Source organism: Vigna unguiculata, chromosome 1 (assembly GCF_004118075.2).
Source record: "Vigna unguiculata cultivar IT97K-499-35 chromosome 1, ASM411807v1, whole genome shotgun sequence".
NCBI lineage: Eukaryota > Viridiplantae > Streptophyta > Magnoliopsida > Fabales > Fabaceae > Vigna > Vigna unguiculata.
This window is the reverse complement of record NC_040279.1, coordinates 34,462,295-34,488,191: the sequence shown is the minus strand read 5'-3', so window position 1 is coordinate 34,488,191 and position 25,897 is coordinate 34,462,295. Positions and strand designations below refer to the sequence as shown.

Genomic DNA, 25,897 nt, shown 5'->3' with positions numbered 1-25,897 from the left:
CTACTACTCCTAAGAGATCTATTTATACTGTTATTATTATTATTAATCGTAGCTAGAATAAATAGACGATTTCATCTCACTTAAAATTACTAAAAGTGAGGCTTTAACAAATACTTAAACCTACTATTTTATTTACTAAAATTATTTAAAATCCTATTATGCCGTTGAAAATTTGTATTATGAACTAATTGATAAATTGAGTAATAGAAAAAAGAGAAGACGTGGCTTCCTGGAAGTTTCATAAACTGGTGCGAAGTTGGAGGAATATCTGGTGCGGATGGAAGGAGCCACCTTGTGCACGCGCAGAAAGCGTTAGAATATAAAAATATTTTGGTTAAATTATAATTTTAGTCCCTATTTTCGTAGCAAAATTTGAATTTGGTCCAGTTATTTTTTATCTCAATCTGGTCCCTATTTTGAAAAATTTGACCCAACCAAATCCTTTCCGTTAGTGGTAGAGTAACGGTGTTAAATGGGGTGCCACGTGTCAGCTTCTGGATTTTTTGAATTTTTTTTTTTTAAATTTTTTTTTATTTTTTATTAATTTTTTAAAAATTTTTAAAAAAATTAAAATTTTGCCACGTGTCAAGCGGACATCGTGCCACGTGACAGTGACAGTGCCACGTGGTAGTGACAATGCCACGTGTCACTATTTGGGAGTTGTCATTTTCTCATTCTCAATTTGGTCCCTGTATTTTATTTTTTGTCTCAATTTAGTCCCAATTTTTGTAAAAATTGTGCAATTTTGTCCCTCTCCAAATTGAAACCAAATTTAATTTCTAGATAAATATGCAAAGATATTTCTATCAAAATTGATATTTCAAATAAATATTTTTAACAAGATTAAGTTTATTTTAATTTATATTTTACGTTAAACTTTATTTAAAATTATTTTAAAGTTGTTAATAGAAAATAATATTAATGAAAAAATTCATAAATTATATTGATATTTTATTACATTATACTTTAATATTGTTTTTTATTTGAATTTATATTTTAAATAATTGCATATTTTTAAAATGTGTAAAATTCAATAATTTCTATACAAATATTTTAGTTAGTATAAAAATAAAAATTATATAATTTAAGAAAAATTAACTAGTTTATGTAACAATAAAAAACAAATAAATTTAAAATTTGAAAATAATTTTAAGTAAAATTTAATGTGAAACAAATTTAAAGAAACTTGGTTTTATTGAAAATATATAATAAAAATATCAATTTGAATAAAAAATCAAATTTAATAAAAATATTTGTATAATATTTTATAATTTTTGTTTCAATTTTGAGGGGGACGAAATTGCACAATTTTTACAAAAATTGGGACTAAATTGAGACAAAAGATAAAATACAGGGACCAAATTGAGAATGAGAAAATGACACATCCCAAATAGTGACACGTGGCACTGTCACTGCCACGTGGCACGATGTCAGCTTGACACGTGGCAAAATTTTAATTTTTTAAAAAAATTAATAAAAAATCAAAAAAAATTCAAAAAAAAATTCAAAAAATCCAGAAGCTGACACGTGGCACCCCATTTAACACCGTTACTCCACCACTAACAAAAAGGACTTGATTAAGTCAAATTTCCCAAAATAGGGACCAGATTGAGACAAAAAATAATTGAGGGACCAAATTCAAATTTTGCTACGAAAATGGGGACTAAAAGTATAATTTAACCAAATATTTTTAAGATGAAAGTTCAGAAACGTGACTTTTAAAATGCAAACGGGGTTAAAAATTAAAATGTTCCGAAAAATAAGTTGGAATTAACCATAATTTAGCTTTTATCATAACAAAGTTGTTTTATAGATTCTAAATATAAGCTTTTCTATGACCTAGTTCATCAAAATCTCAAGTTATTTACTTAATAGTTTCTAGACGTCTGTTTTTATATAATTTGACTAAAATTAAATGAAAATTTTATTTATTTTCTATTGATATCTGAATCTGACTCCGTGAAAGGAAAGAAGTTTGTGAAAAAAAAACTCTTAATTTTATCATTCAAAATTAATAAATAAATTAAAAAATAGAATAACTAAACTTTGAATGATTGCCAGATATTTTTTTAGATTTTGATAAAATTTACATAAATTATTGTCAAATGGGTAATGTTTACCTTTGTTGTTAAAGTGTATTTTAAAATACCACTTAAACACTGTGATTTACAATGTATAATGTGAGAGACATTCAACTAAAGGCGTATTTTAAATACAACTTTAACGTTATTTAAAAAATCGAAATTTTGTTGTAAATCAAATTCATATGTTCATTAATTAAAGGTTAAAATATTTTATTGATCTTTGTAAAAATTTTAATTTGGTCTTCACATTTTTATTCGTTTTGATTAAGTTTATATTTTTGTAAATGAATAACAATTAAGTCCTTTTTGTTAGTGTGAAACAACACTATTAAATAGGTGTCACGTGTCAACTCCTATTTTTTCTGTTTTATTTTTTTAATTTTAAAAAAAATTATGTCACATGTCGCGTGTTAAAGTATGGTAACACGTGTTATTGTATGAATCTCAATTTGGTTCCCATATTTATTAATTTGATTTGCTTTCGACTCCAAATTTTTTAACAAAAATTTAATTTCATACTCTCCAAATTTAACTTTTATATAGATTTTATGATTATTTTTATTAAAAGTGATATTAAAATTGTTATAAAATTTAACTTTTAAATATTTTGATAATATTAAGTTTATTTAATATTAAAATTTCAAATATTTTTATTTTATTTGTTATAAAATTGTTGTAAAATTTTACATTTGAATTTATAAAATTGTTATTTTTAAGTCAACTCTAACATTTGTATAAAAATTGTTGATATATAATGTTACAAAAATATTTCAAATATAAATTTATCGATCTATATATTTATAATTTTAAAATAAAATTTAAATAGAGTTTAATGTGAAATATAAATTTAAATAAACTTAATATTGTTAAAAATATGTAACAGATGAAAATATTATCATAACATTTATATTAAAATTAAATTTGTTCTAAATTTGGAACAATGAAATTGAAAATTTTTAGAAATTATTGAGACTGAAATCAAACTAAATTAACAAATATTGGGATCAAATTGAGATTTATACAATAACTTCATACATGTCATCATACTAGATTAACACGTGACACACTACAGACGTGACATGTGGCATGAATTTTTTAAAAAAACAATAATAAAGAGCTGACATGTAATATTTATTTAATGATTTTAGTTTCATATGAACATAAAAGACCTGATTGTTATTCATTTACAAATCAAATTAACAAATATGAGACCAAATTGAGATTCATATCATGACTTGATATATGTCATCATACTAGATTGACATATAACACATTAAAGATGTAACAAGTGACATAAATATTTAAAAAAAAAACACAAAGAGACTACCTGTGATGTCTACTTGGTAATTTTAATTTCATATTAACATAACTGACCTAATTGTTATTCATTTACAAAAATATAAATCTAATCGAGACCTATAAAAATATGAGGAACAAAATTTTAGTAAAAAAGGAGGACAAATAAAATATTTTAAGCTTAATTAAATACATGTTTATCTTGATTGTATACATAATTAGATTTTTTTTCTTGACGTATCTAGGTGACATAACTTGATTGATTGAATTCAAATGAAGTTATCTAAATCGATTTATTTTTTATAAACAAAAAATTTTGTAACACAATTTGTCTCGTTACAAATTGGTAAGTTTGAATAATGATTCACTTAATTATATTTTAATATTTCTGTTATTATGTGGACTAAAGATATATTTATCATATTTTAATTATATTTTTAATTCTAACCATTTTTAAAACTTAAAGAACTTTAGGTATGGTGATGGCTAACAGAGAACGCTAACCTATCTACCGGAATAGCATGCATTGTCCCTTTGAAATATTGGACATTTTATGTTAGCAACTGTTTGAACAATGAGCCAAAATGGCTAAAATTATGAAAAAATTAAAGATTAAATACAAAAAAAATTTATAGAAATTGAAATTTCACATTTATAAAATTACATTAACCAAATAACAAATTTAAGTAATCTGTACACAAATAACTTCTGTAAGCCCCTTTTTTAGTGTTATAAAGTTTTGGGTCTGGCCTTTTCGGAGGCCCAAGGCCAGCCCTACAGTAGGACCCCTACACCCCACTCAGTTGCCTCATTTGCCTCTTGTCTCCCTTTTCAGAAACAACAGCTTCCTCTTCCCCTCTGGTCCCCTACAAGGTGTCTTGCTAGGGCACAAGGTTATCCGTCTCAGAGCTAGCAAAAACCATCTCCTTTTCCAGGTAAGCTGAACCTTAGAGCCTCTAATCCATTCTTTCCCCTTTTCCCGCTGTTTGAGCATGTTGGTCAGTTAGGGTTCCGTTTATTTACCTCGTTCTATGCTGATTTCCATGTTTCAGCTCACTGCTCTAGCCCTTGGAGCTGAAATACTTCTTAGTTGCGGGTCTATTTCGTTTTAGCATCTAAGCAAGGTAAGGGGAGCTAAGTTTTTCGTCTCTTTTAAATGCATGTGCTTGTTTCCACTACTGTTATGCATGAAATGACTGGAGAATGCGTGTACTTGTGTAAGATGGAGTTAAAATGCTTGATGTGGTTGTTTCTGGAGTTGCATGCGCGGAACAGTGGGGGAGATCTGATATTCTCGCCCAAGCGAGCTCGTCTCGCCTAGGCGAGAATATCATAGGCTCGCCTAAGGTTCTGCCTCGAACGCTCGCCTAGGCGACCAATCCACGTTTTGAGCGACGCCCTGTCTCGCTCAAACGAGGAGGTCTCGCCTAAGCGAGAATTCGTGAAAACCCCTGTTGCATATCTCGCCTGGGCGAGAATCCGCTGTTTCAGTGAGGCCAGCTTCTCGCCTGAGCGAGTTTGCGAATGTGTACTATGTTTTCTTGACTGTTTGGATGATTTGTTGCATGTATTGTTTAGATTATTCTTCCTAAATATGATGTACGTGAATATGCTTGGGTGTTTGGATTTTATGAACGAAATTGGCATGCTTAGTATGAGATTGATCATGGGTTTGGGGCTGCGTGATGTTTTAACATGAAAATTGCATGAATGACCAAAAGTGGTGGAAATTGCATGAGAAACATGATTCTGATTGTGAGTTAGGCGTAATTCCATGAGTCTCGTGGAGAAATCTCATGGTGGTGTGTAGTGTATATATTAAGATATGGATTCAAGTAAGGATTGCATCCTGAAGCTTTGAAGGGTCAGTGAGTCTCAAGTAGAGCAAACTGACCCAAGTGGTGAGAGTAGCGGGAGGCCCTAGTCTCTGGCAGGATAATGGCCTTAGACGCTTAAAGGCTAACCTTGTGTGTGATAGGGTGAAACCCATTGGCAATGGTTCTGCAGAGCAGTAGCGGCCACCACAAGTGCAAGCGTCCAGTGAATCCGATCTTAGTATATGTATCCGGATAATTGAGTCATAGGGTCCTGTTTGTTTGTATAACATGATTTTCTGTGCCTACAATGTTACATGTTTGTACTGATTATGTACTTGTCTATTATGCCATGATAAAATTCCTAATACGCTAGCTTACCCTTGCATTCCTGTTTATGTTCTTGTTATGTTCTCTCTTTTGCGATGATCACCCTTGGTGGGAGCAGATGGGAATGCTTCTGGAGGTAGGCCTGATGGTGGTAGCAGTGCAGCCTAGTGGGCCCGTTGATATGGCTTTCAAAGAAGTTCTCTGGCCCTAGTGCCTTGTAATTCCGTGCTCTTACAGCATTTCTTTTGCACAATCGTTAAACTTTAGAATTGTTTTGTTTATGGTAGTGTTGTATGCCCAGGTTCCCCTTAAGTACTCCTATGGATGACTGTTAAAGTACACTCTTTACCTTTGATTTCTTTTGTCAGCGTTGCTCCCAATTATTATAATTATGCGATGTTTTGTTTAGTAGATTAATCTATTTAAATGGGACGTTACAACTTCAATGGTGCTGAATATTACAAACATAAATGGAGTGATTTTGCATTTGAAGTTGTATGTGTTGAAAAAAATATGAGTGTGTTTTTTGTTGAAGGAAGAAAAAAAAGAAAAGAACGATTATATATTCTTTTAGAAAGAACATTGAAAATCTAGCCTCGTGATTGTGTCTTCCCCTTTTGTTGAAAATGAAAATGTGGAAATGTGGGTGTAACTGCACTTAGACCCAAAATAAAACAACTAATAATAATAATAATAATAATATTATTATGATTATTATTAAGTTAATTCATATAATAAATAGTATTTATCTGTGGGATCCACTGTCACAATCCCCCCACCACTTCCAACCAAGTCAACAAGGGAGCGTATTTAGTTTAACTTATTTGGCACTTTTTTATAAAATAATTTTAGTAACTTTAGTTATAATAAAAAAATAAATTAGAAGATAATTTTTTTTTATTTTTTGTAAATTATTTTAAATGATTTCAAAATTATAAATTATGATTTTTGAATAACATTTTGTTGTCATGATGAAATAATAAAAACTGTTATTGTTTCTTACAAATAAACTGTTATTTTCTCAAATCCAGCCTTTAATAATTTAAATAAAGAGAGTCATTATCTGTGTTTTTGATTATTAATTTAAAGGACGTAGTTGTTTTGTCGGAATTCTTTTGATTCCACTTAATTGTAAAGAAAGGGAAAGCCATCCATGCACCAAGTTGTCTCCACTGGCAGCCTGCTCGATAAATAATAAATAAATAAACAAATAAAAAGTTATTCAAAATAAACTAAAGCGCAAAAAGAGGAGATTGGCTAAAGGAAAATGATTAATAAATAATAAATTATATTCAAAATCTGGAAAGTGAAAAAAAAAAACAGAAAAATTAAGAACTAGCGTTTTTTTTTGTTCATAAATATATTTGTCAAAAGTATACAAAGAAATATAAATAAAATAAAAGCACTCCTTTGCGGTACCAAGTAATTAAAGAAAAGGGAATGACGTCATGCCCTAACGTCGCTATGACGTTGGTGCGTTCTGATTAACGAGAAATTCAACTTTATTCTTTTCTTTTAATGCCTTCTTAAAAAATATATATATATATATATATATATATAGGATAACTTTCACTTTATTTAGATTTTAATGGATCTAAGAGTAAAATGAGGTAAATGTATTATTGTTTGGAATAAGAGAAAAATGATAAGAAATTAAAAGATTTAAGATAGAAATTTATAAAAATTATTAAAAGATGAGGTAGGTTTGATAAATTAAAAATCATTCTAAATTTTTTATACATGAAAAGTTATATTTTAAAATAATGATGATTATTTTATTGAATTAATACTTATTTCTCCAGAAATATTCTCCATTTAGAAAAAAAGTTTACAATCATATATTGTTTTTTATACAAACTTTCATTGGTTTTCACATTTTTGTTTGCACAGGACATATGCGCATTTCCATAGCTGGAAACAAATAACCTTTAAGACTATCTTTGAATTTGAAAGTGAATTTGAATGAGTTTGAGAAGAGAATGAAATAAAAGTGTGATTGTTTGGATTAAGAGAAATATGGTAAGAAATAAAAATAATTGAGATAAGAGTTTATGAAAATTAGTAAAAAATATAATAGGTTCGATAAATTATAAATTATTCTAAATTTGTTATATATGAAAAGTTATATTTTAAAATGATAATAATTATTTTATTAAATTAATTTTGTTTAATAGTGTGATATGAAAATTTAATAATGTTTGAAGTTGTGAATTGAAAATAAATAAATAAAAGTGGATTAAAATATTATTATCTTAATATTATATAAATTACCGTTTATACCATGATTTTTATTTTTGAAAAGGTTGCATTTTACTTTGATGTTTAGAGATGATAAAACACCAGTTGCAATTTGATTTGATAACTGTAGGTTGAAATTACTAAAATAAACTGGCTCCACTTGATAATTTTAATTCAGAAATAAATTAAGAAGGATCTAAGAAAAAACATTTTAAAAATGTGAAACTCTCACTGAAGTTACTCGTGGAAAAAAATTGGACAAAAGCAACAAAGTTGATTCATAGTATATAAAATGGAGTTAATGGGGGTTAGGGTTCAATTTATTATAAGTGGGTGTATACTTGTGTATATAGTTATTAATTTATATCTACTTGTTCATAAAAAAAATGAAGATAGCATACATCCATAGTATTATTTTGGAGGTCATTTTAACTTCTAAGATTCTAAGTATCTACTGTTTCCAACCTCCTTTATAAATAAAAAAAAATCTTAATTCTAACCACATTTAATTAATTTTGCTTTATATAAAGATATTTTTCTAGATATCTAATTGTAATTAGTGTCTAAATATTCGTATAATTTAATGCACTTAATTAATTTTCGTGACTAAGTTTTATATATACGATAGAGAGGGGCTGTAAACATATGGAAAAAGTGGTGAATAATGAACATATTATATTTGATTTTTACCGTCGCAATCAAAATGAAAAAGAAACTAATAAATAGAAAAAATCACTCAATAATGTTTAATATTTAAGTGGTATTAATAAAATGACATGCAAAATCAGTACTTTAAAAAACAATGTATTTAACTTTTTTTTATAACTTTAGTCCCTCCTAACATTTTATTTAATCTCCACCAATGTATGTAGACAATGTTGTGTTATCAAAATATTTTATAAACATTCAATCAACGTCAACTTTAAATAATGAATTTAACGTATAAAGTCCAACTATTTGAACCACTATTAAGTAGTGTACCATATTAATATTAATAAAATATGATATTATTGAAGTGGGAAAAGTATACAATCGATTAAAGAATTATTAATCGTAGATTCTATTACGTACCTAAAAAAAGAGTAGATTCCTATGTGTGATCAATGTCGTATGTATCTATTGTGGATAAGTGCACTATGTGCCCACTTCCTCTTTCAAAGGAAACTTACGAGAAATAACATGCTTTGTCGTCTTCATGATCCCATTTTCGTCCACTTACAATAAATAATTTTAATTTCAAATAAACTTTATCTACATTATTTGTATTATTATACTACACGTCAGAAGTGGTAACGAAATGGAACGAGGACGAGTTTCGTTATCTCATATCTATTTTTATAAAAAAAATTCATCTTCATTTTCATACTCAAACTTAAGGGGTATCAAATTTTTGTCTCATCTCATCCCAACATATAACAAGTATAATCTCGTACCCATACCCGTATTTGTTTTCTTACTATTTCAATATTAATTTTTATAAAATAATAAAAATTACGGTAAAAAAATATAATATTATCAAATATTTAATATTAGGAGGATGATTTTTTTTCCGATATCAAATACTTTGAAATAAATTATAATTGTTTACATTTTAGATTACAATATCAAATAAAATTTCATAAGAACCAAAATATTTATTAAATTTGCAAACACTAATAAAACTTAGTTGATAAAATTTAAAATATTTGTAAATAATATAAAATGAAAACAAATATTCAAATTAAAATATATTTTAAATGTTTGTTTACTTCAATTTTTTAAATTTTAATTAATCTATTTTTTATACACTAATAAAAGTTACAATACATCACTTGATAAAAATGACGCAAAGAACAAATGATAAACATAATAATAAAATTTTAACATAGATCTTATATCTTTTGAACTCCAATATATGTTGGATGATGATAAAAAATATTCATGACAATTACATCAAACTTTTATATTGTAGTAAATAAAAGTTATTTATACAATTATAGTGAAAAAATTACAGTATGTTTAATAATGAGTTAGAAAATAAAAAATAATTAGATAAAATATATTGAAATAGTATTCCACATGATAAATAAACAACAACAAAAAATATTAAAAAATTAACAAATGTGTGTTTTAGAAATAATTTTAGAGACTATCGAAAGAAATCACACAAAAGAAAACAAATGTATAATTAAGGATATGATAAGATGAAAAATAACTTAGAGATATAAGAAAATTTGTCAAATATCAACATATGTACTAAATGATTGAGAAATAACAAAACTTGTTTTAGCGAAACAAAAGAGTTTTTTAAATGAAACAAAAATTAATAATAACAAATATATATTTTTTGTATTACCTAGTAAATGAAATGTTTATGCTATTACAACTTAAATTGAGAGTATCAAACCTTCTCATGTGAAAGAAAAATATACAATAAATAAAATATTAAAAAATAATATAAATATTTAAATGTGAGACATAATTTTTTTTAATTAACATACATCATTTTAAGATAATTATACAGAGGTTATGCTAAAATGAAAAATATAGTGGAGATACGAATGAGTTTCATTACAAACCAAATATATATATATATATATATATATATGATTATTTAATTAATCGTGAATATTTTAATAATTTAAACGAAGATGAAAATATGGTATGGATCGGTATTAGGGTGGGGATATATACATCCTCATACCCAATTGAAAAAATTGAGGATTCCTCATACTCATATCCATACACAGTCAATGCGGATATTTTTTATCAAAACAAGAACGAGTTCGGACAATATCCACAAAGTGAATTTATTTGTCATCTATACTTCACATATAGAGAATTTATTTTTAAATAATAAATACATAAAATTCATATAAAAAAATAAAATGAATTATTTATCCACACAGGAAAAGTAACATATCAATATATAGTGAAATTTATATTATTTATAAAATTATGAGTTTTTTTGTTAAATTTTGTTTTTAGTATTTAAATTTTGACATAAAAATATAATTCATCTCTATTATAAATTCTGATACAATTTAATCTTTAAATTTTAAAAACAAGAGATATAATCATTTCGAACACAATTACGTTATTTTTCTACGTGTATTAGAATGACTTTTGAACTATTTATATAGTTCGATACATTGTACTTTCAATACCAGTATATAGAATATAGTTTAACATCTAACGAAAATTTAATAATATTATATTAAAAGGTGATTATTTATTTAAAAATTAAAATCTTTAAAATATATACAAACTATAATTTTAAATACGAATTTAAAGACTACATATATGTTTAATATATACCTTCACATGGTCATGATGGTGAGTGTAGCTGTGATACATTTGCTATGATTCTACCATATTCAATTTTTTTTCATTTCTTGTGTTGCTGAATTTACTCACAGACAGTGTCCGATGTAACGTGATCTTCACGGTTGGTTGTCTCTTCTTTCAAGCTGTTTCAGTCAAATTGTTCAGACTAAGTCCATTCTTTTGTTGGAAAAACCAAGGATATCACTTTTTCAATTCATTTTTCTCGGTGCCTAGTTTGTGCTTCTCGCACACTATTATTATATGATATTTCCAGATTTTCGTATTCAAACTTTAGGACAGCCATAAGCACGACCACCGAACTTTGACAATTTTGGGAAAGTGAAAAACATGTAATCAAAAGGTTGAATCTTTCATTGAAGGTGGAATCTTAAAAACAATATAAAAAATATTATTTTTATTTTAAATTTAATTTTTCAGTACATGTATTGTTAAATAAATAACTAATTTACAGCATTGTTAAATGTGTTTATAGCACATGATGTGATATTCAACAATTATTTATTTGACTTGTAATGACAATAGTCACCGTATAAATGTTGAAGCCGGTGGAGATAATGAATAATTTTAAGTAAACATGTATTAAAGAAATACCTGAATTGGTGAAGTGGGATGTATGATACAGAATAAATAATTGTATATAATATTGACTTGATGCAGACAACATGGGTGCTACTAAAATAAACAATGAAATATATCACATACGATCCTAACTTAATGTTTCTAGAATCTCAGTAATCCTTGGCAGCCAAGTAAAACAAAAGAAGAAAAATATAATCTAATCTTAATTGATAGTAAGTTACCTCCTTTAAGTATTGCTTATAATCAAAGCAAGTACATGAAATATGAGGGTTTATGGGGAAAATGAGGAAAATAAAAAATATAACATTAATGGCATGCAGGTCTCGAACCTGCGACCTCTAGAAGAAGGTTTTATGGAAACGAAAAATATATGGCCCATGCAGGTCTCGAACCTGCGACCTTCGCGTTATTAGCACGACGCTCTAACCAGCTGAGCTAATAGGCCATTTACCAAAGATTTAAGTTTTATATTATAGGTTTTCGTATTATGTAATCTCAAGAAATTCCTGACACTTAATGCTAATAGCCATCAGTACAAACTACAAACATATTTGCGGTAAACAAAACTCAATCAATCACCACACTTATTGAAAAGTATGGAACCAGAACATTACATATCTTTGATGATGATATCCCCCGTTTATTAATAAACTTGGTTCAAAATCCAGACACGTATCCTCAGCCATAAGGGATACTGCAAGATGTTCCTGGACATTTTTTTTTTCTGATCGAAGAGTTTTGTGATTAAATTTCGTGCTAATCCAGAGTTAGTGTTGCATACCAAACAATCTTCTATAGTCATATCCCATTCTAAAATAAGTCGAGTAAAAAAAATTTGAGAAACAAGTGCATTAAATCATTGAGTAAAATAGCGACCGGAAGATGACAAAATGGGTTCTAAGATTCGAGCTTCCAGTGTAAACAAATTTTGTTTGCTCAAACATGTCACGGCTTTTGTGCACCCAGGCAGCAAACACGTTCAACTTGTTATTTCTGCCGCTGCTGCATTGATTAAAATTTCTTTCGTTGACGATAAAGATCATATATAAACTATGACAAATCATATATGACTATTATGACTCAGAACCTGTTTTACAACTTCTTCAGATCGCTTGGATTTTCGTTGTGTATCAGCATTAGAGAATTTCTGTTTTCTTCAGTGATGCCAAAGGTTTAATTTGTTGTGCCATTACGCCACAACCTTGGGATTCACTGATATGGCCGTTAAGCACATCCATTTTCATTTTAGCAAACTTGTTACGGACAACCTTAGTTGAGTTTCAGGGAATTCCCAAGTCTTCCCTACGACTAACCCATGAAACTTGCCAAAGCAGAACCCCCTCATTCATTGTTATAGAAGGGAAGTTCACAAAGAAAAGGAGTACCTTTGTTATTCTTAGCAATTTTCATCGAAGGATTTTGTTACATATTAAGTGATGGACAAAACAGAAACACGGTATTCAGTTTACCTATGATATATATAGGATTCTACCAAGATATAATGAAGCAATCATAGTGGTCATCCTACTGTTTTTGACATTTTGTATACAAATGCGTGCACACAACAAATATCATATGCCTCCTTAATTCCAACCAACAGCAAACGCGTCTTTGATTAAGGCTCTCACTCTCCTTTGCAAGGAATATTAGTGCAGCGGCAAACAGGTCTACCAGAAGCTTCCCACCCATTGAAGCCACGTTCCAACACCATAATGTTCTTTATCCCAGTATCTTCCTTGTTCTCCTCAAGATAATTGACAAGCCTCCTAGCACAAGTTGGGCCACGAACCTACAAAATAGCTTACGACATGTTCAGTCTAGAGAGAAACATTCTTGTATTGTACAAAAAAGTATAGGAAGACACGCCCACTTACAAAAAAATTGTCAAATTCTATGATCAGTAGAAACTTGTTTCTGATATGACAATTTTCATTTTTAGGTTTTACGATGTAACTACGGAGTTATATATAAAAATGTAATGCCTGGCTTATCCATTGTATCTTGGAACCATCTCAAATGAAGAAGCTTTGAAACAAAAGTTAAATATCAACTGTGTCAGGTATTAAATTCTGAAAAAGCACAGGCAATGGTAAGGCAAAAAATAATCTGAGTAAATCAGCATATGCATATAAGAAGCTAATCAATCAATCATGTAGATTGCAACTCTAAATGAAAAGATCATCCTCAGAAAATGAACCAGTTATAGCATATTCAGTGAAACTTTGGTATGGCCAATGGAAGATGGTAAAAGCAGTCAAAAGACAATATTGCCAAATTCGATTCCTTATTTTTCTTTCTAAAGGGATTTTATACCCTCAAATAGCTGCAGGTCTTTCAACTCAAACTGTTGCCTTTACTCAATATTGACTCTCTTTTAGCCAAATCCCTTTCCGATTCTGAAACACTACTTTGCATCAAACTACTATGTTAGGAAATACGAACCAATCAACATAACGAAAAGAACAGAATATTGACCAAACCCAAAAGAATTGAAAGAAGAGAAGAGTATCATTCACTATCAATAACTGTTACAAAGAACCAGAGGCAAGATATCCTTTGGAGATTGTATCTCGACCTTACAACAGCTTTCTCTCCCTCTTCTGTTTACCGCTTCTCTTTTTATTTGGTCAGAGATCCCTCAACAATTCCCATTAACTGCTAACAACTTCCAGCTCATCATAAATGACTAACTAACCAATTATCTAATCTTTCTTATTTTTCTTGGTCCCTAACTCTGCTAGTTCGCGTTTATTTGACTACAACAAATAAGAAAATTCAGTCATAAACTAATGATAGCAAAGCCAACTAAAATAAAAGTTGACATCTAACGACACAGCAGCTACAAACCTGACAAAACAAACTCCAAAATGAAGAACAATGCCTCTCACAACAGAAATTCATATCGTCATGATTTGTGCCCGGAGGGAACCAGTGAGAAGCAGGGCAAAACACTGCCATGTGATGATGAAAACCGTATTCCACAACCTCCGACTTCCCACTGACAAAATATTTCCCTCACATCATGACTGTCAAAACTCTTGGTTTATTTGGTAACTAGCAGGTTTGGGCTAAATTATGACAGATTTCAGCGCATGATCGATGCAATAAAATGTCTCACAAAACCAACTTGCCCAGAATTCTAACATTGTTAGACGCACAATCCATAAACGATTTTACACACTACACGGGCAAGAAAGAGCCCTTTGGATTTGACGCATGTAGAGTTTACTGCCCTACCCATCTTGGGCAAAATCGAACTCCTATGCTAAATAAAAAATAAAATAAAATAAAAGATTCCTAAAAACTTCACAGTCACATCATCACACCAATACATCCAATTGACATAAGGATCGGAATTTGGTCACTGGAACTGGAATAACAAAAATCGAAGAAGCAGAAAAAAAAAAAACATGTATAACACATAATTAAAAGAAAAAAGAAGAACCTGGCTTAGAGCGCAGTGGAAGACGACGGTGTCTTTGCCTTTAACAGCCTGAACGAGGTTTGAAATGTTATCGGAGAAAGTATCGCTTGCGTAATGAAGAGACCCTGATATGTGTCCATCGTAACCCCTCTCATCGTCCCTTAACAACAACGAGTATATAATAAGGTTTGAAGAGAGGCAATTGAAGAAAAGATGAAGCAATTAGCAGAGAGTAAAACAGTGATAATGGTACCTGACATCGACGATGGCGATGCTTGGATGGCGTCTGAGAGAGAGAAGTTGTGTGCCTGTAATGTACGATATACTGCGAGCCATGATCTCGTATCGCCTCTCCACTCTTCTCATTTCTAATTTAACTCAAATTTCGATACGCACCAACTCAATTTCCCAATTTTTTTTTTTACCTGAATCTATGCACATAATTTTTTTAGGGTTTGTGTGTAAAACTAATTCTGTATGTACTACTTTCAAATTATTAGAGTGAAAAAGAGAGTATTGAGTTAAATTAATGTTAACTTGAGTTGAATGCAAACAAACAAACAAACAAAAAGAACACGGTTTATTAATGGTTTAGTTTTTTAAACTTTTCTGATATTGACTCGCCCTAAAAAATCAATAATAAGTGATTAATATCAAGTATTACCTTCTCCAAGAAATAATAAAATTAAATAAATATTTTAGTTTAGATTTTAAGTTTACGTAATTTTACTTTTTACATTTTTAAGTTCGTATACTTTATTAGTATTGATACATTAATTTTGATAAAATTGTTTTTTACCTTTTATTGATGTTAAGTTTTGTGAATAAAATCGATTCCTGCGTAGTTTTTATCTTGTTTAATCCTCAAATTTATGTTGTTTTTGCATGGTTTCGTATTTTAGTTGTTTTATACTTTTTTATTTCTAGTCTCTATTATGAGTGTGTAAAATAGAACAATAGGAAACAATTCTGGTAGTTAAAAAAACAAGTTAAAACTCAACACGAAGCATGATTGGACATGAAATATTGATTTTTACACAAATACCCATGTCGAGGGATACCGAGATCAAGCCCAACACTGCAAACATGGAGAAAAAACTCACTCATATGTATATACTGTCTTGGACCACTCTTGTAAGGCCAAAAAATGACCATTGGGCGCCAGGATGACTCGCTGAGCATTGCAAAACATAAACACAAGCACACCAACTAAACAACAATTCCAATATGCAAATGATTAAAACAGATTCCCCACGTAACATCACTCAGATTCCTCTATTGCAAGATTACTCGATACTATTCAAAGGTGATGAATACTACTATCCTTGTTCTCTAAGGTAAAAACACTCAGATTCCTCTTGTTGCGCCTATCTAAGCCTAACACACCTTATCCAATCCTCTGGTCTAAGCATGAATCAAGACTTCCATTAAGAACCAAAACAGTGTGGGCCAAACACACAATTGAATTCTGTGACTTGGGCTGTTATGTTGCACTTGTTAGAAGTGAGCTTTAAGTATAACTCAACCCCGCAAAATCAACCATGGCTCTGATACCATGTTAGAAATGGATTTTAGGGTGAGGATTGCACCCACTTGTATATTGTGAATTGACTTTATCTCTAGTCGATGTAGAACTTCCAACACACTCCCTCACGCGGAGGTATATTCATCTCGTGCGTGGAACAAGAGATTAGTGGGTGGTCTGTTAGCGGCCAAATATCGGGTGGAACAAAATGTCAAAGAAAGTTTGTTGATATAGGCTCTAACCTGGCTCTCTGATTCCATATTAGATAAGTACAAGCCATGAGAAGGAAAAATATTAACAATAGGTATTTGTTGAAAACAACTCAATAAGAGCTTGCTTATTGATTTATTATAAATTTGTTCAATATATATAGTACAATGTCCCATCATATAAAGGGAAAAGTAAAACCAAATAAAACAAAATATTTGATAATAATAAAAGATAATCAAATATATGATATCTCTATCAATATAATTAATACTAGAAAATATATAATATCTTTATCACCCTGACTAATCATTGTAGCTTTTGGTCTAGTGTGGTAGAGGCCAAGTGGATTAGGTCACAATCGAATCGTGAGGCTTTGACGGTTACGTTGCGCCCTAACTAATCGCTATAATTTTTTGTCTAGTGGTAAGCACTCGATCCTAATATCTGGTATTAGAGTCTGGTTATGGTGACCGACTCATATGAGTGCAACATGGTCCCTATAAAGGAACAACGATACGGACATGGGAACTTGTGGTTGTGGATGCTTCCGTGGGAGGGGAAAGTATACCAACGTGGTGGAAGAGACTCATCATTGAGAGAAAAATTGTTAGAAATCTAAATGTGAGTCTAAGTTTCACATTAGATAAAAATGAGAAAGTAAAGTACTACATGAGGGTGAAAACCCATAAATCCATATTGGAAGAAATGCAAGATGGCATAATTCATATTTATGTCTAACATTACTTTATTTAGAAGAAAATAATGGAATCAAAATCACATTCAAGATTTAAATAAATAGTTTATTTACACATTTATAATCTATAATAATATATATAGAAGATATATTCTGTTGTGTTCACATTTCGCTATTTCAGTTTTATCCTTAATTATTATTTTAAAAATTAATTATTTTATAAATAGTTTATCTTTAACCATTATTCTAAAAACCTTTTTTTTGTCACAATTATTTAAAAAACTTCATTTGTATACATATTTTATTTTTCTAATTTTACATTTAATTATTTATTCTTTATTAGTCTTAACTTGTTATGAAAACTAAAAGACGAGAACACACATACACAATAATAACGTTTATGTTTCCCCTAGTCTATATAAAAAGATTTTATTTTTGGTGTTCACATTTATTTTATAATTTCACCTTCTATACATAAATGATCCAAAATATATTGTCCATGAGATCTATACGAAGTATTAAAAAGAATATTAACACCCCTTAAATCAGAAAAATATGGTATTATGATAACATGAACAGAATCCAGATTAAAATAAACAAAATGTAATTATTATATTTGTTCATTAATTAATTAATTTCTTCTTATATGTTGAGTTTGTCTTATTTGTTATCATATCATACCCACAAAAACCTATAAATATCCTCAATGAAGAAAGAGTAATATAACTGGATACTCATTAATTCAAATATATTTTATTGACATTTTAGACGACTTGAAGTTTAGATACTCGACAGTAGAAGACTCAGTCCACCTTAGATTAACATGACAAATCCCGGAAAGAACACCTTTTATTTATTTTCTAATTTTTTTTTATTAATTAGTTTTTTTTAATAAATTTAATCATTTTTTAATTCTAAAACTACTTACAAAATAAATAAAAATATTTCACAATAAATTTAAAAGTTATTTAATTTAATTTTATAATTATAATAATAATTTTATTATTTTTTATTACATATTTTCACCAGTGAAAAGTAAATACAGTACATATTTTTTTTATTGGATTTTGTTACTATTTTATGTTTTTACAATACACTATTTTAATATATATAACACACGTTAATTTTTTTAAATATTAAAATTAGTATAATAAAATGTCTGTTGAAGGTGCGAGTTTAGCTACCCACAAAAATGTTCAAGAGAGTCCAACCTGAACTAATGAGAAAAACACATAGTTTGCGCGCTTGTTTTTCGTTTCCCACCCAATGTTTAAACGGTTGTATAACGTCGTTTTTAGGTTTGGGGCCACTCTGCGAACTCGGTTAGCCTTTCCTCTCTCGTAATGGCCTCTCTTATTGAATTCGCGGACTACGATGAAAACCTAATTGCGGCGCCACAACTTATTGGAAACCCCGCAGACTATGGAATCACCGACGATGAAGAAACCGACGACGAAGGCGAAGAAGATGAAGACGACGAGGATTACGTTCCTGGTGTGGCCACCCTTAGGGTTTCGCATGACACTCCTCCAACTGTTTCATCCGATAACGTAATCGTTATCCCCGACGAATCACAGGACTGCGTTGAAGAGGAAAGGAATAAACGCCGCAGGTTCGAAGGAGGCGAGGCTTCTTGTTCCTTCGCGACTGGGAGCAGCAATGGTAGCCAAGGAAACGACCATACCGACATTGACGGTCTCTTTTGCCCTATTTGCATGGATGTTTGGACCAATAACGGCGAACATCATATCTGGTGAAACCGCATTTCCTTTGCCCTAAATTATACACTCACACACGCGCACTCACAGTGACTGACTGTTAATTAGACGTTTTTGTGGTGGTTAAATTGTTGAATATATGCGAACGATGTGATGATTTTTTATTTTATTTTTTTTGGGGTGAATGAGTTCAGTTGTCTTCCTTGTGGACACATATATGGCATGTCTTGCATCAAAAGATGGCTTCAACAGCGAAAAAATTCCAGCAAGGTAAATACACATTGTGTTTAGGTGAGACTTGAGTGGTGCTTTCTGAAATTTATGCAACCTAAAGTGGCTCTACATTTATCTTTTGTGTGTTTTTGGTCCCAGTGTCCCCAATGTAATAGGAAATGTACGTTGAAGGATGTGAGGAAACTGTTTGCTTCCCGAGTAGTTGCGGTCGAGGAAGAATCTCAGAAGGTTTGGCCATGTTTATGTGCGCATTTTATGTGAAAGAAACCTTTTGAGAAGATAGGTTACCTGATTGATTACTTTTTCGCTGTTGGCAGAGAATTCAGTCGCTTGAGGCCAAATGTGCTGCCCTTGAAAGTAAGGTAGTGGGATGCTATGAAATATTTTTTTACATGCTATTTTTTCTTCCTGGCTTTATGTGGGTTTTTAAATTTTGATTATACTCGAATACGAAGCTATATTATTGGTTAAAACAATATATCAAATACATTCTTAGGTCAGTGATTGGCGTAAGAAAGAAGAGGGATGGAAATTTCGAGAAATCACCTTGCATTCTCAAGTTCAGACTCTTACGCAGGTATCACTTCTGCATTACTATTACTATATTACTTTAGAATATACAAACAATTTGTCGGTAAATATGTGGTTTTCCAAATTTGAAAACCTTTTGCATTTTCAAGTTCAGAATCTTACACAGGTATCACTTATGCATTACTATAGAATATACAAACAATTTGTCAGTAAATCTTTGGTTTTCTGAATTTGAAAACCTTTTAAAGACCATGGTTGGAGCCACTCTTATTACCCTAATATTTTTTTATATGAAATAGAAGATGATGTCATGTCATGTTTGCGATGCCACACCGTTGCATCTTCTAACCCTAACCTACTTTATTGGACTATTACCACTCTTGCTGTTGTTGTTTGCCTCTTTACTTCCTTTATGACCAGTAATTTAACATCTTCCACGCTTTTGTTGCTTTGTCCGAACCTATTAGGATATAAGGAAAAGGGGGAGTTAGAATATTAATGAGTTGGGTAGTTAGATATGAATAGGAGAAGAGGGAGATTTGTTGCCATTGTATTGATCATTGGTTGGGTCTTAGTGAAGGGGCACCCGTGGAGGGTAGTTTGCTCTCGTATTCATTGTTCTTCTCACCCTATTCCATTAAATTCCTTTTTTTCTTCTCATTTAAATTTTTAGCTTGTAACAGAAACCTTGTTGCATCAAACGCCATTTTCTTAGTTTTGACAACTTGATGTTAAAAATTGAGGCATTTGCTTGAGGAGCATTGGGAACAGACATTTATGCAGTGTAAACTGGTTTAAATCTTTGGCCCAAATCATAAAACCCTCTTCGATCCGTTTCGATCTTTGTATGTATGTCTTAAACTATTATGTACATTTGGCCTGTAGAGAAACACTTATTTGGAGCAGCTGCTACTAGATATGCAGAGCAGGGAATCTGCATTGATAAGTCGCAATGGAAATTCGCAGGGGAGATGTGAATCTGGTAATCATTCTTTCAGCATTCAAATGAGATGACTGATTCCTGCCTCATAAAAGTTGTCTCCTTTTGCTCACCCAGCACCCACTCTCACTTTCTTTCTAAAATAACAAACTCTTTTTTCAAGAAAAAGTCGCTGTTGATTTCATTGATTGCTCAAGTTTCTTTCCTTGCTAATTTGTGCTCTTGGCGCATCGACTTTAACTGAATGTAACTTGTAGAGCACAACATTGGCCCAAAGTACTGTGGAAAGGGATCCATTTGTAATTTTAAATTGCAGGTATGCCATTATCTCATTTCGCCCTCTCCTCTCGTACCTAACATCACCACTTTGGAAAAGTTTCACCTTGTTCTCTTCTAGTCTCACCCTTTCTCAAATTTACGTCTTAAACTTTTTTCCCATTAGCACCCCAAAGTTTGTTTTAACTTACTTTGACCATTGTTAAAGCTTTGGCATGAAACATAGAACTTTAACGGAATTTATTGAATTGATAGTTTACTTTAAACCAAACTCAGGGAGGTTAAGTGGTTTTGAAAAAAAAGTTTAGGATGGTAAGCTGGGAATATGTGGAACTATAAAGAGGTTATGTGTAATATAATACCCTATTTTTTTTAACCACATCTCCTCTTATAATCGGCTTATTTTGTTAGAAAAATTTTATATTTTGTTGATGACTTGAATTTTATTTAACTAGTGTGTACCTGTTTTAGAAAGAGATTCATCTCGATGGTGCACGCGTTTTTGATATGGACATTTCTAATCAAATTGTATTAATCGCACAAAAGCCAAAGGAAGTTGGTGGAATGCACTTGCTAACTAAAGTAAGATTTTTCAATTTGAAGTATTTATGTGTATTGTGTGTGGCTTTAGTTTCTCTTGTGCAAAAAGGATTTTGATTTAACTTTCATGGAAACTTGAATTTGTAGATGAGCTTGTTGTCTCCATTTGAGATGCAAGATATCTTACTTCCTTCTGCAACAAGTGGTGTTAAAGACCTTCATATTTCCCCTTCTAATAGTAGTATGGCTCTCTTCTCTTCATTGGGGAAGAAACTATCAGTGCTCAGGTATAGTTGCATTGAGTACTAATTCATCTTGTTTGACATAGTAAACCTCGGTAATTGGCGTATTTTCCTGTGTTACAGCTTGGACAGTGGCAATCTTGTTATCAATTATGATCTACAGGTGAAGTTTGATTCAATATTTTCGTTTGGTAAACTAATAGTAATAAAGCTTGTTGCAGTAGTGTATAATTTCTATGCTTTGTGATTTTTCAGATTTGTATTGCTTGTATATTTAACTTGTTATCCTCTTTGAATTGAGTAACCAAAAGCCTTACCTTGTGTTTGGATGAAACATTTTAACAATACTGAGAAATTGAAATGCATTGTATATGAATTGTTTCTAAAATTCCCTTCATTTTCTAAATAATTTGTTTGGATAAAGAAAAATAAAATACCTTATATTTCAATTTCTTATTTGGATAAAACAATTGAATTTCTTGTGAGATGAAATTTCATTTTAACAATATATATTTTAGGCTTAATTATGTTTTGAGTTCATGATAAATTTGAAAAGGGCTTGACGACCCAAATTGGCCGAGCTGACCCTACTACCCAACCAAGCTGGTCTAACTCGACGACTGAGACGGGCCGGGCTGACAGGGAAACCTAAACGGGTTGGGCCGGCCTGACGATCCAAACAAGACTGACCAACCCGATGGCCCATATGGTCCAACATGTTTGGGTCGTCGAGCCCGTCCGACATCTCTAGGTCGTTCGACCCATGGAGTGTTCAGAGTGTGAAGTGAAAAGAATTTCAAATTCCATCTATTTTGAGGGTATTTAAATTTCTACTAATTTAGCTAATTGAAATACTTCAAAAAAATGCTTGCATTTTAAATGTTTTTTAATTTCTCTATTCAAACAAAGCATTTCATTATAAAAAAATCTAAGTTCTTCAAAAAATTGAATTGTTTCATTAAAATACTCCATCCAAACACCATTAACCATTAAGGAGTCCAAAAACACGGCAAGCTATCTAACCATCAACCCAACATCATAATGAAGATAAGAAAATCACTGAATTCCAAAAAGGATGAAGTGTTGTAAGTAGCTATCCTGGAAAGTCTAGCTTTTTTCTCCAACCTCACGCACCAAATAACATCGAATAGCATACAGCAGGATGGCAAGGCAATCCTCTTTAGTTCCGGTGATTCTAAATTCTTGGAAATGACGTATATAAGAGGGAATTCTCCTAACTAATGGAAATAGATTTTTAAGATAGTTTTTTCATTCACCTTCGTGCTGTGTACTAATTTATTCCTCAGAGTTTAGTAGTCCCTCTTTGTGTTTTTAACCATTACTTGAATACTGTTACAGGATCCTGCATGGTCTTGTTCGTGGGATCTGAACAATTCGCATAACATATATGCTGGATTACAGGTCAGCAATTTGGTTTTGTATTTATCGGATGGTGGGAGCTTCAAATTCTAATTTTCATATTAATTTCCTGCAGAATGGTTCTGTCTTAGTGTTTGACATGCGTCAAACTGTGGGCCCCGTGAAATCTTTAGTTGGTTTGACTAATAACCCTGTGCATACTGTTACTTCTCTTGCACAAACTTCAAGTCTTTCTTCGAGTGTTAAAACCATACTATCGGCATCTGCGTTTGGCCTTTGTCAGTGGAACATTGATTCTGAAGAACGGTAGGCTGCTTGCATTTTATAATTGCCTTATATATATTGTGGTAAACTTTGATTTGCTGGCACTATCCAGTTAACGCTACAATCATTCAACTATGAGAGGCAAATACTTCGCTTTACCCATTTTCTTTTTGGATTTGTGTGGGCCTACCTGTTGATATAATTGGTTTTGTTTTCGAAAGTATTCTAACATTACGAATTGTACATTGACAATGTTTGGTCTATCATTGTACCTTTCCCTTCTCTCTCCTTTTGCTCCTATTATTCTTCATTTTGTATGATATACATGCAATGTTGTATTGCCAAAATTATTTTAGGTGATTTTCCTGTGTTAGAGTCGTATTTCTTTCTGCATTTTTGAAATTTACATTATTTTTGTAAATTTAATTAAATCAGCTCTCGACTTTGGAATGCTTCCTGCATTTATAAGATAGTATATGATGGATCATTCCTCTTTTCTTCTGCGAAATTTCAATTTAGTTCACGACGATAGTGGTGATTTTGCAAGCAATCATCTACAAAGTGTCATCCTGTATTTTTTTTTTGGCTGTAAATAGCTCTCCTAATACTGCATCTTTTTTAATTTTGAAGGCCGCTCGTGGTTCCTGAAACTGATAATCAAGGAGTCTGCATATCCCTTGCCTATTGCCCTAGCAGTGATGACATTGTTGCTTCTTACAGACCGAAATTCAACATGTCGATGGATGTGCCTCTATCTCAACCGTTGGCCACTCCTCTTATTGCTGGACAAGGAGTACAGGGCACTCATGTCTTGTTCAACAGAATGGGTAGTCATCATTTCCAAAAGGTGGGTTCCTCCCATGCAAATGTAAGTAAAATTCGACTACCAAAATGTGTAATTATGGACGTAGAGAGTCAGAGCAGATTGTTAGCATCTTGGGATGAAGTTACATGTGATTTGGTCTTGCACGAGTTGCCATCTTTTAGACTTCTTCAGCAATTCAAAATGCCAGCTCAGGCCCGTGATCTTAGATACTCACATAGCCACGGCGTACTTGGTTGTCTAAGTGAGAACACGTTGCAGCTCTTCTATTCCAAGCACTCGTCGGTAAGGTAATTCTATGCTTCGCATTTGCTCTTATCACCGCAATCCTTTCAAGAAAGGTATCATTGGCTTTGATATCTTTGTTCTAAATTATTCTATATTAGAATTTAGCTGTCCTTAAAGTTGTTGGAATAGGTATTTCTCTGCCCCGAGCCTTCGTTTTTCTGTAATTATTTTGTAGGTTATTTATCATTTTTTGGTAATATTGTAGCAGTAGTTACTGTATGTAACAATAATAAGATCAGCACTGTCATTAATAACTATGATTACTGAAAGTTACCTGTTTTCAATGCAATAGAAAACTATTAGGTTAATTATGTTTTTCATCTCCATATAATTTTACAAATTTTACTTTTTGTTTGAATAAAATATTAACAAGTCTTGGTAATAATCACGTATGTAGTCGTGGGATTTGCAATCTGGATACTTTTTTGTTGCAAAAATCACTGTAAAAGTTGCTGAGTTTTTGGTAGTATAAACTGGTTAGAAAATAAGTTGAGTTTTTTTTTTTGATAAAAATAGAGAAAATAAAAAAAATTGTTTTTTATAAATTCACTCGAAAAACTTTTTAAAATCGAAATTTGTGGTTGCTGCCACGCGTCTGTATTTTATATACGGTTACTTGTTGAGCAAAAAATGTGAGAGTGAGGTTGAAAAAGAATTTTGAAAGAGTTTGAACATTAAAGTTTTCTTAATTGTGGATTATTATGTTTATTGTGATTTTTGTGTTTTGAATGAATGTTTAGTTGCTCGTTAACTTGTGTATTGAGTGTTTATGTAGTGTCTTATTATGGTTAAAAAAATTGATTCAAAATTTAATCATGCGGCTTTGACATTAAATTAATTGTTCACATAACTAAATTACATTTAAAGTTTAGAATTCCCATTATTCTATTTAATACATGTTACACAAAATTAAGATAAATGGTTAGCATAATAACCTGGCCTACACGATGCCAAGAAAGTGATTTTCTTTGTTGTCCTTATCTAATTATAGGTCCCTACTTAATTGCATTATGACACGTTGAAGTTGAAGGACTTCTTTACATTGAAGTTAAGTTAGTCAAATGGATGGTAATAGATAATTAATCTTGAATTGTTAAATGTAATTAGAACGTGTGATTAGATTAATTTCAATTATATTTT

General features: G+C 30.9%; 2 protein-coding genes and 1 non-coding gene across 4 annotated transcripts; 1 reads left to right on the top strand and 2 right to left on the bottom strand.

The window, feature by feature from the left end:
- Positions 1–12,039: 12,039 nt before the first annotated feature.
- TRNAI-AAU lies at positions 12,040–12,113 on the bottom strand. The gene has a single exon. It is a non-coding gene; the product is annotated as a tRNA-Ile (tRNA).
- Positions 12,114–13,033: 920 nt separating this feature from the next.
- LOC114192246 (dual specificity phosphatase Cdc25) lies at positions 13,034–15,586 on the bottom strand. The gene is made up of 3 exons (XM_028081944.1): positions 15,346–15,586; positions 15,114–15,252; positions 13,034–13,457 (listed from the first exon to the last, which is right to left on the bottom strand). Exons 1-3 carry the CDS (start codon positions 15,456–15,458, stop codon positions 13,293–13,295), a joined length of 417 nt encoding a protein of 138 aa, XP_027937745.1. The 5' UTR covers positions 15,459–15,586; the 3' UTR covers positions 13,034–13,292.
- Positions 15,587–18,698: 3,112 nt separating this feature from the next.
- On the top strand, positions 18,699–25,041 carry LOC114165091 (E3 ubiquitin-protein ligase RFWD3). 2 transcript variants are annotated; one of them, XM_028049751.1, is made up of 13 exons: positions 18,699–19,274; positions 19,434–19,509; positions 19,612–19,701; positions 19,791–19,835; positions 19,970–20,050; positions 20,890–20,986; positions 21,202–21,260; positions 21,692–21,802; positions 21,908–22,047; positions 22,126–22,165; positions 23,362–23,424; positions 23,498–23,688; positions 24,277–25,041. In XM_028049751.1, exons 1-13 carry the CDS (start codon positions 18,865–18,867, stop codon positions 24,761–24,763), a joined length of 1,890 nt encoding a protein of 629 aa, XP_027905552.1. In that variant the 5' UTR covers positions 18,699–18,864; the 3' UTR covers positions 24,764–25,041. The 2 variants fall into 2 exon arrangements, with proteins under 2 accessions (XP_027905552.1, XP_027905558.1); XM_028049757.1 differs by lacking the exons at positions 20,890–20,986; positions 21,202–21,260.
- The last annotated feature ends 856 nt before the right edge of the window (positions 25,042–25,897 follow it).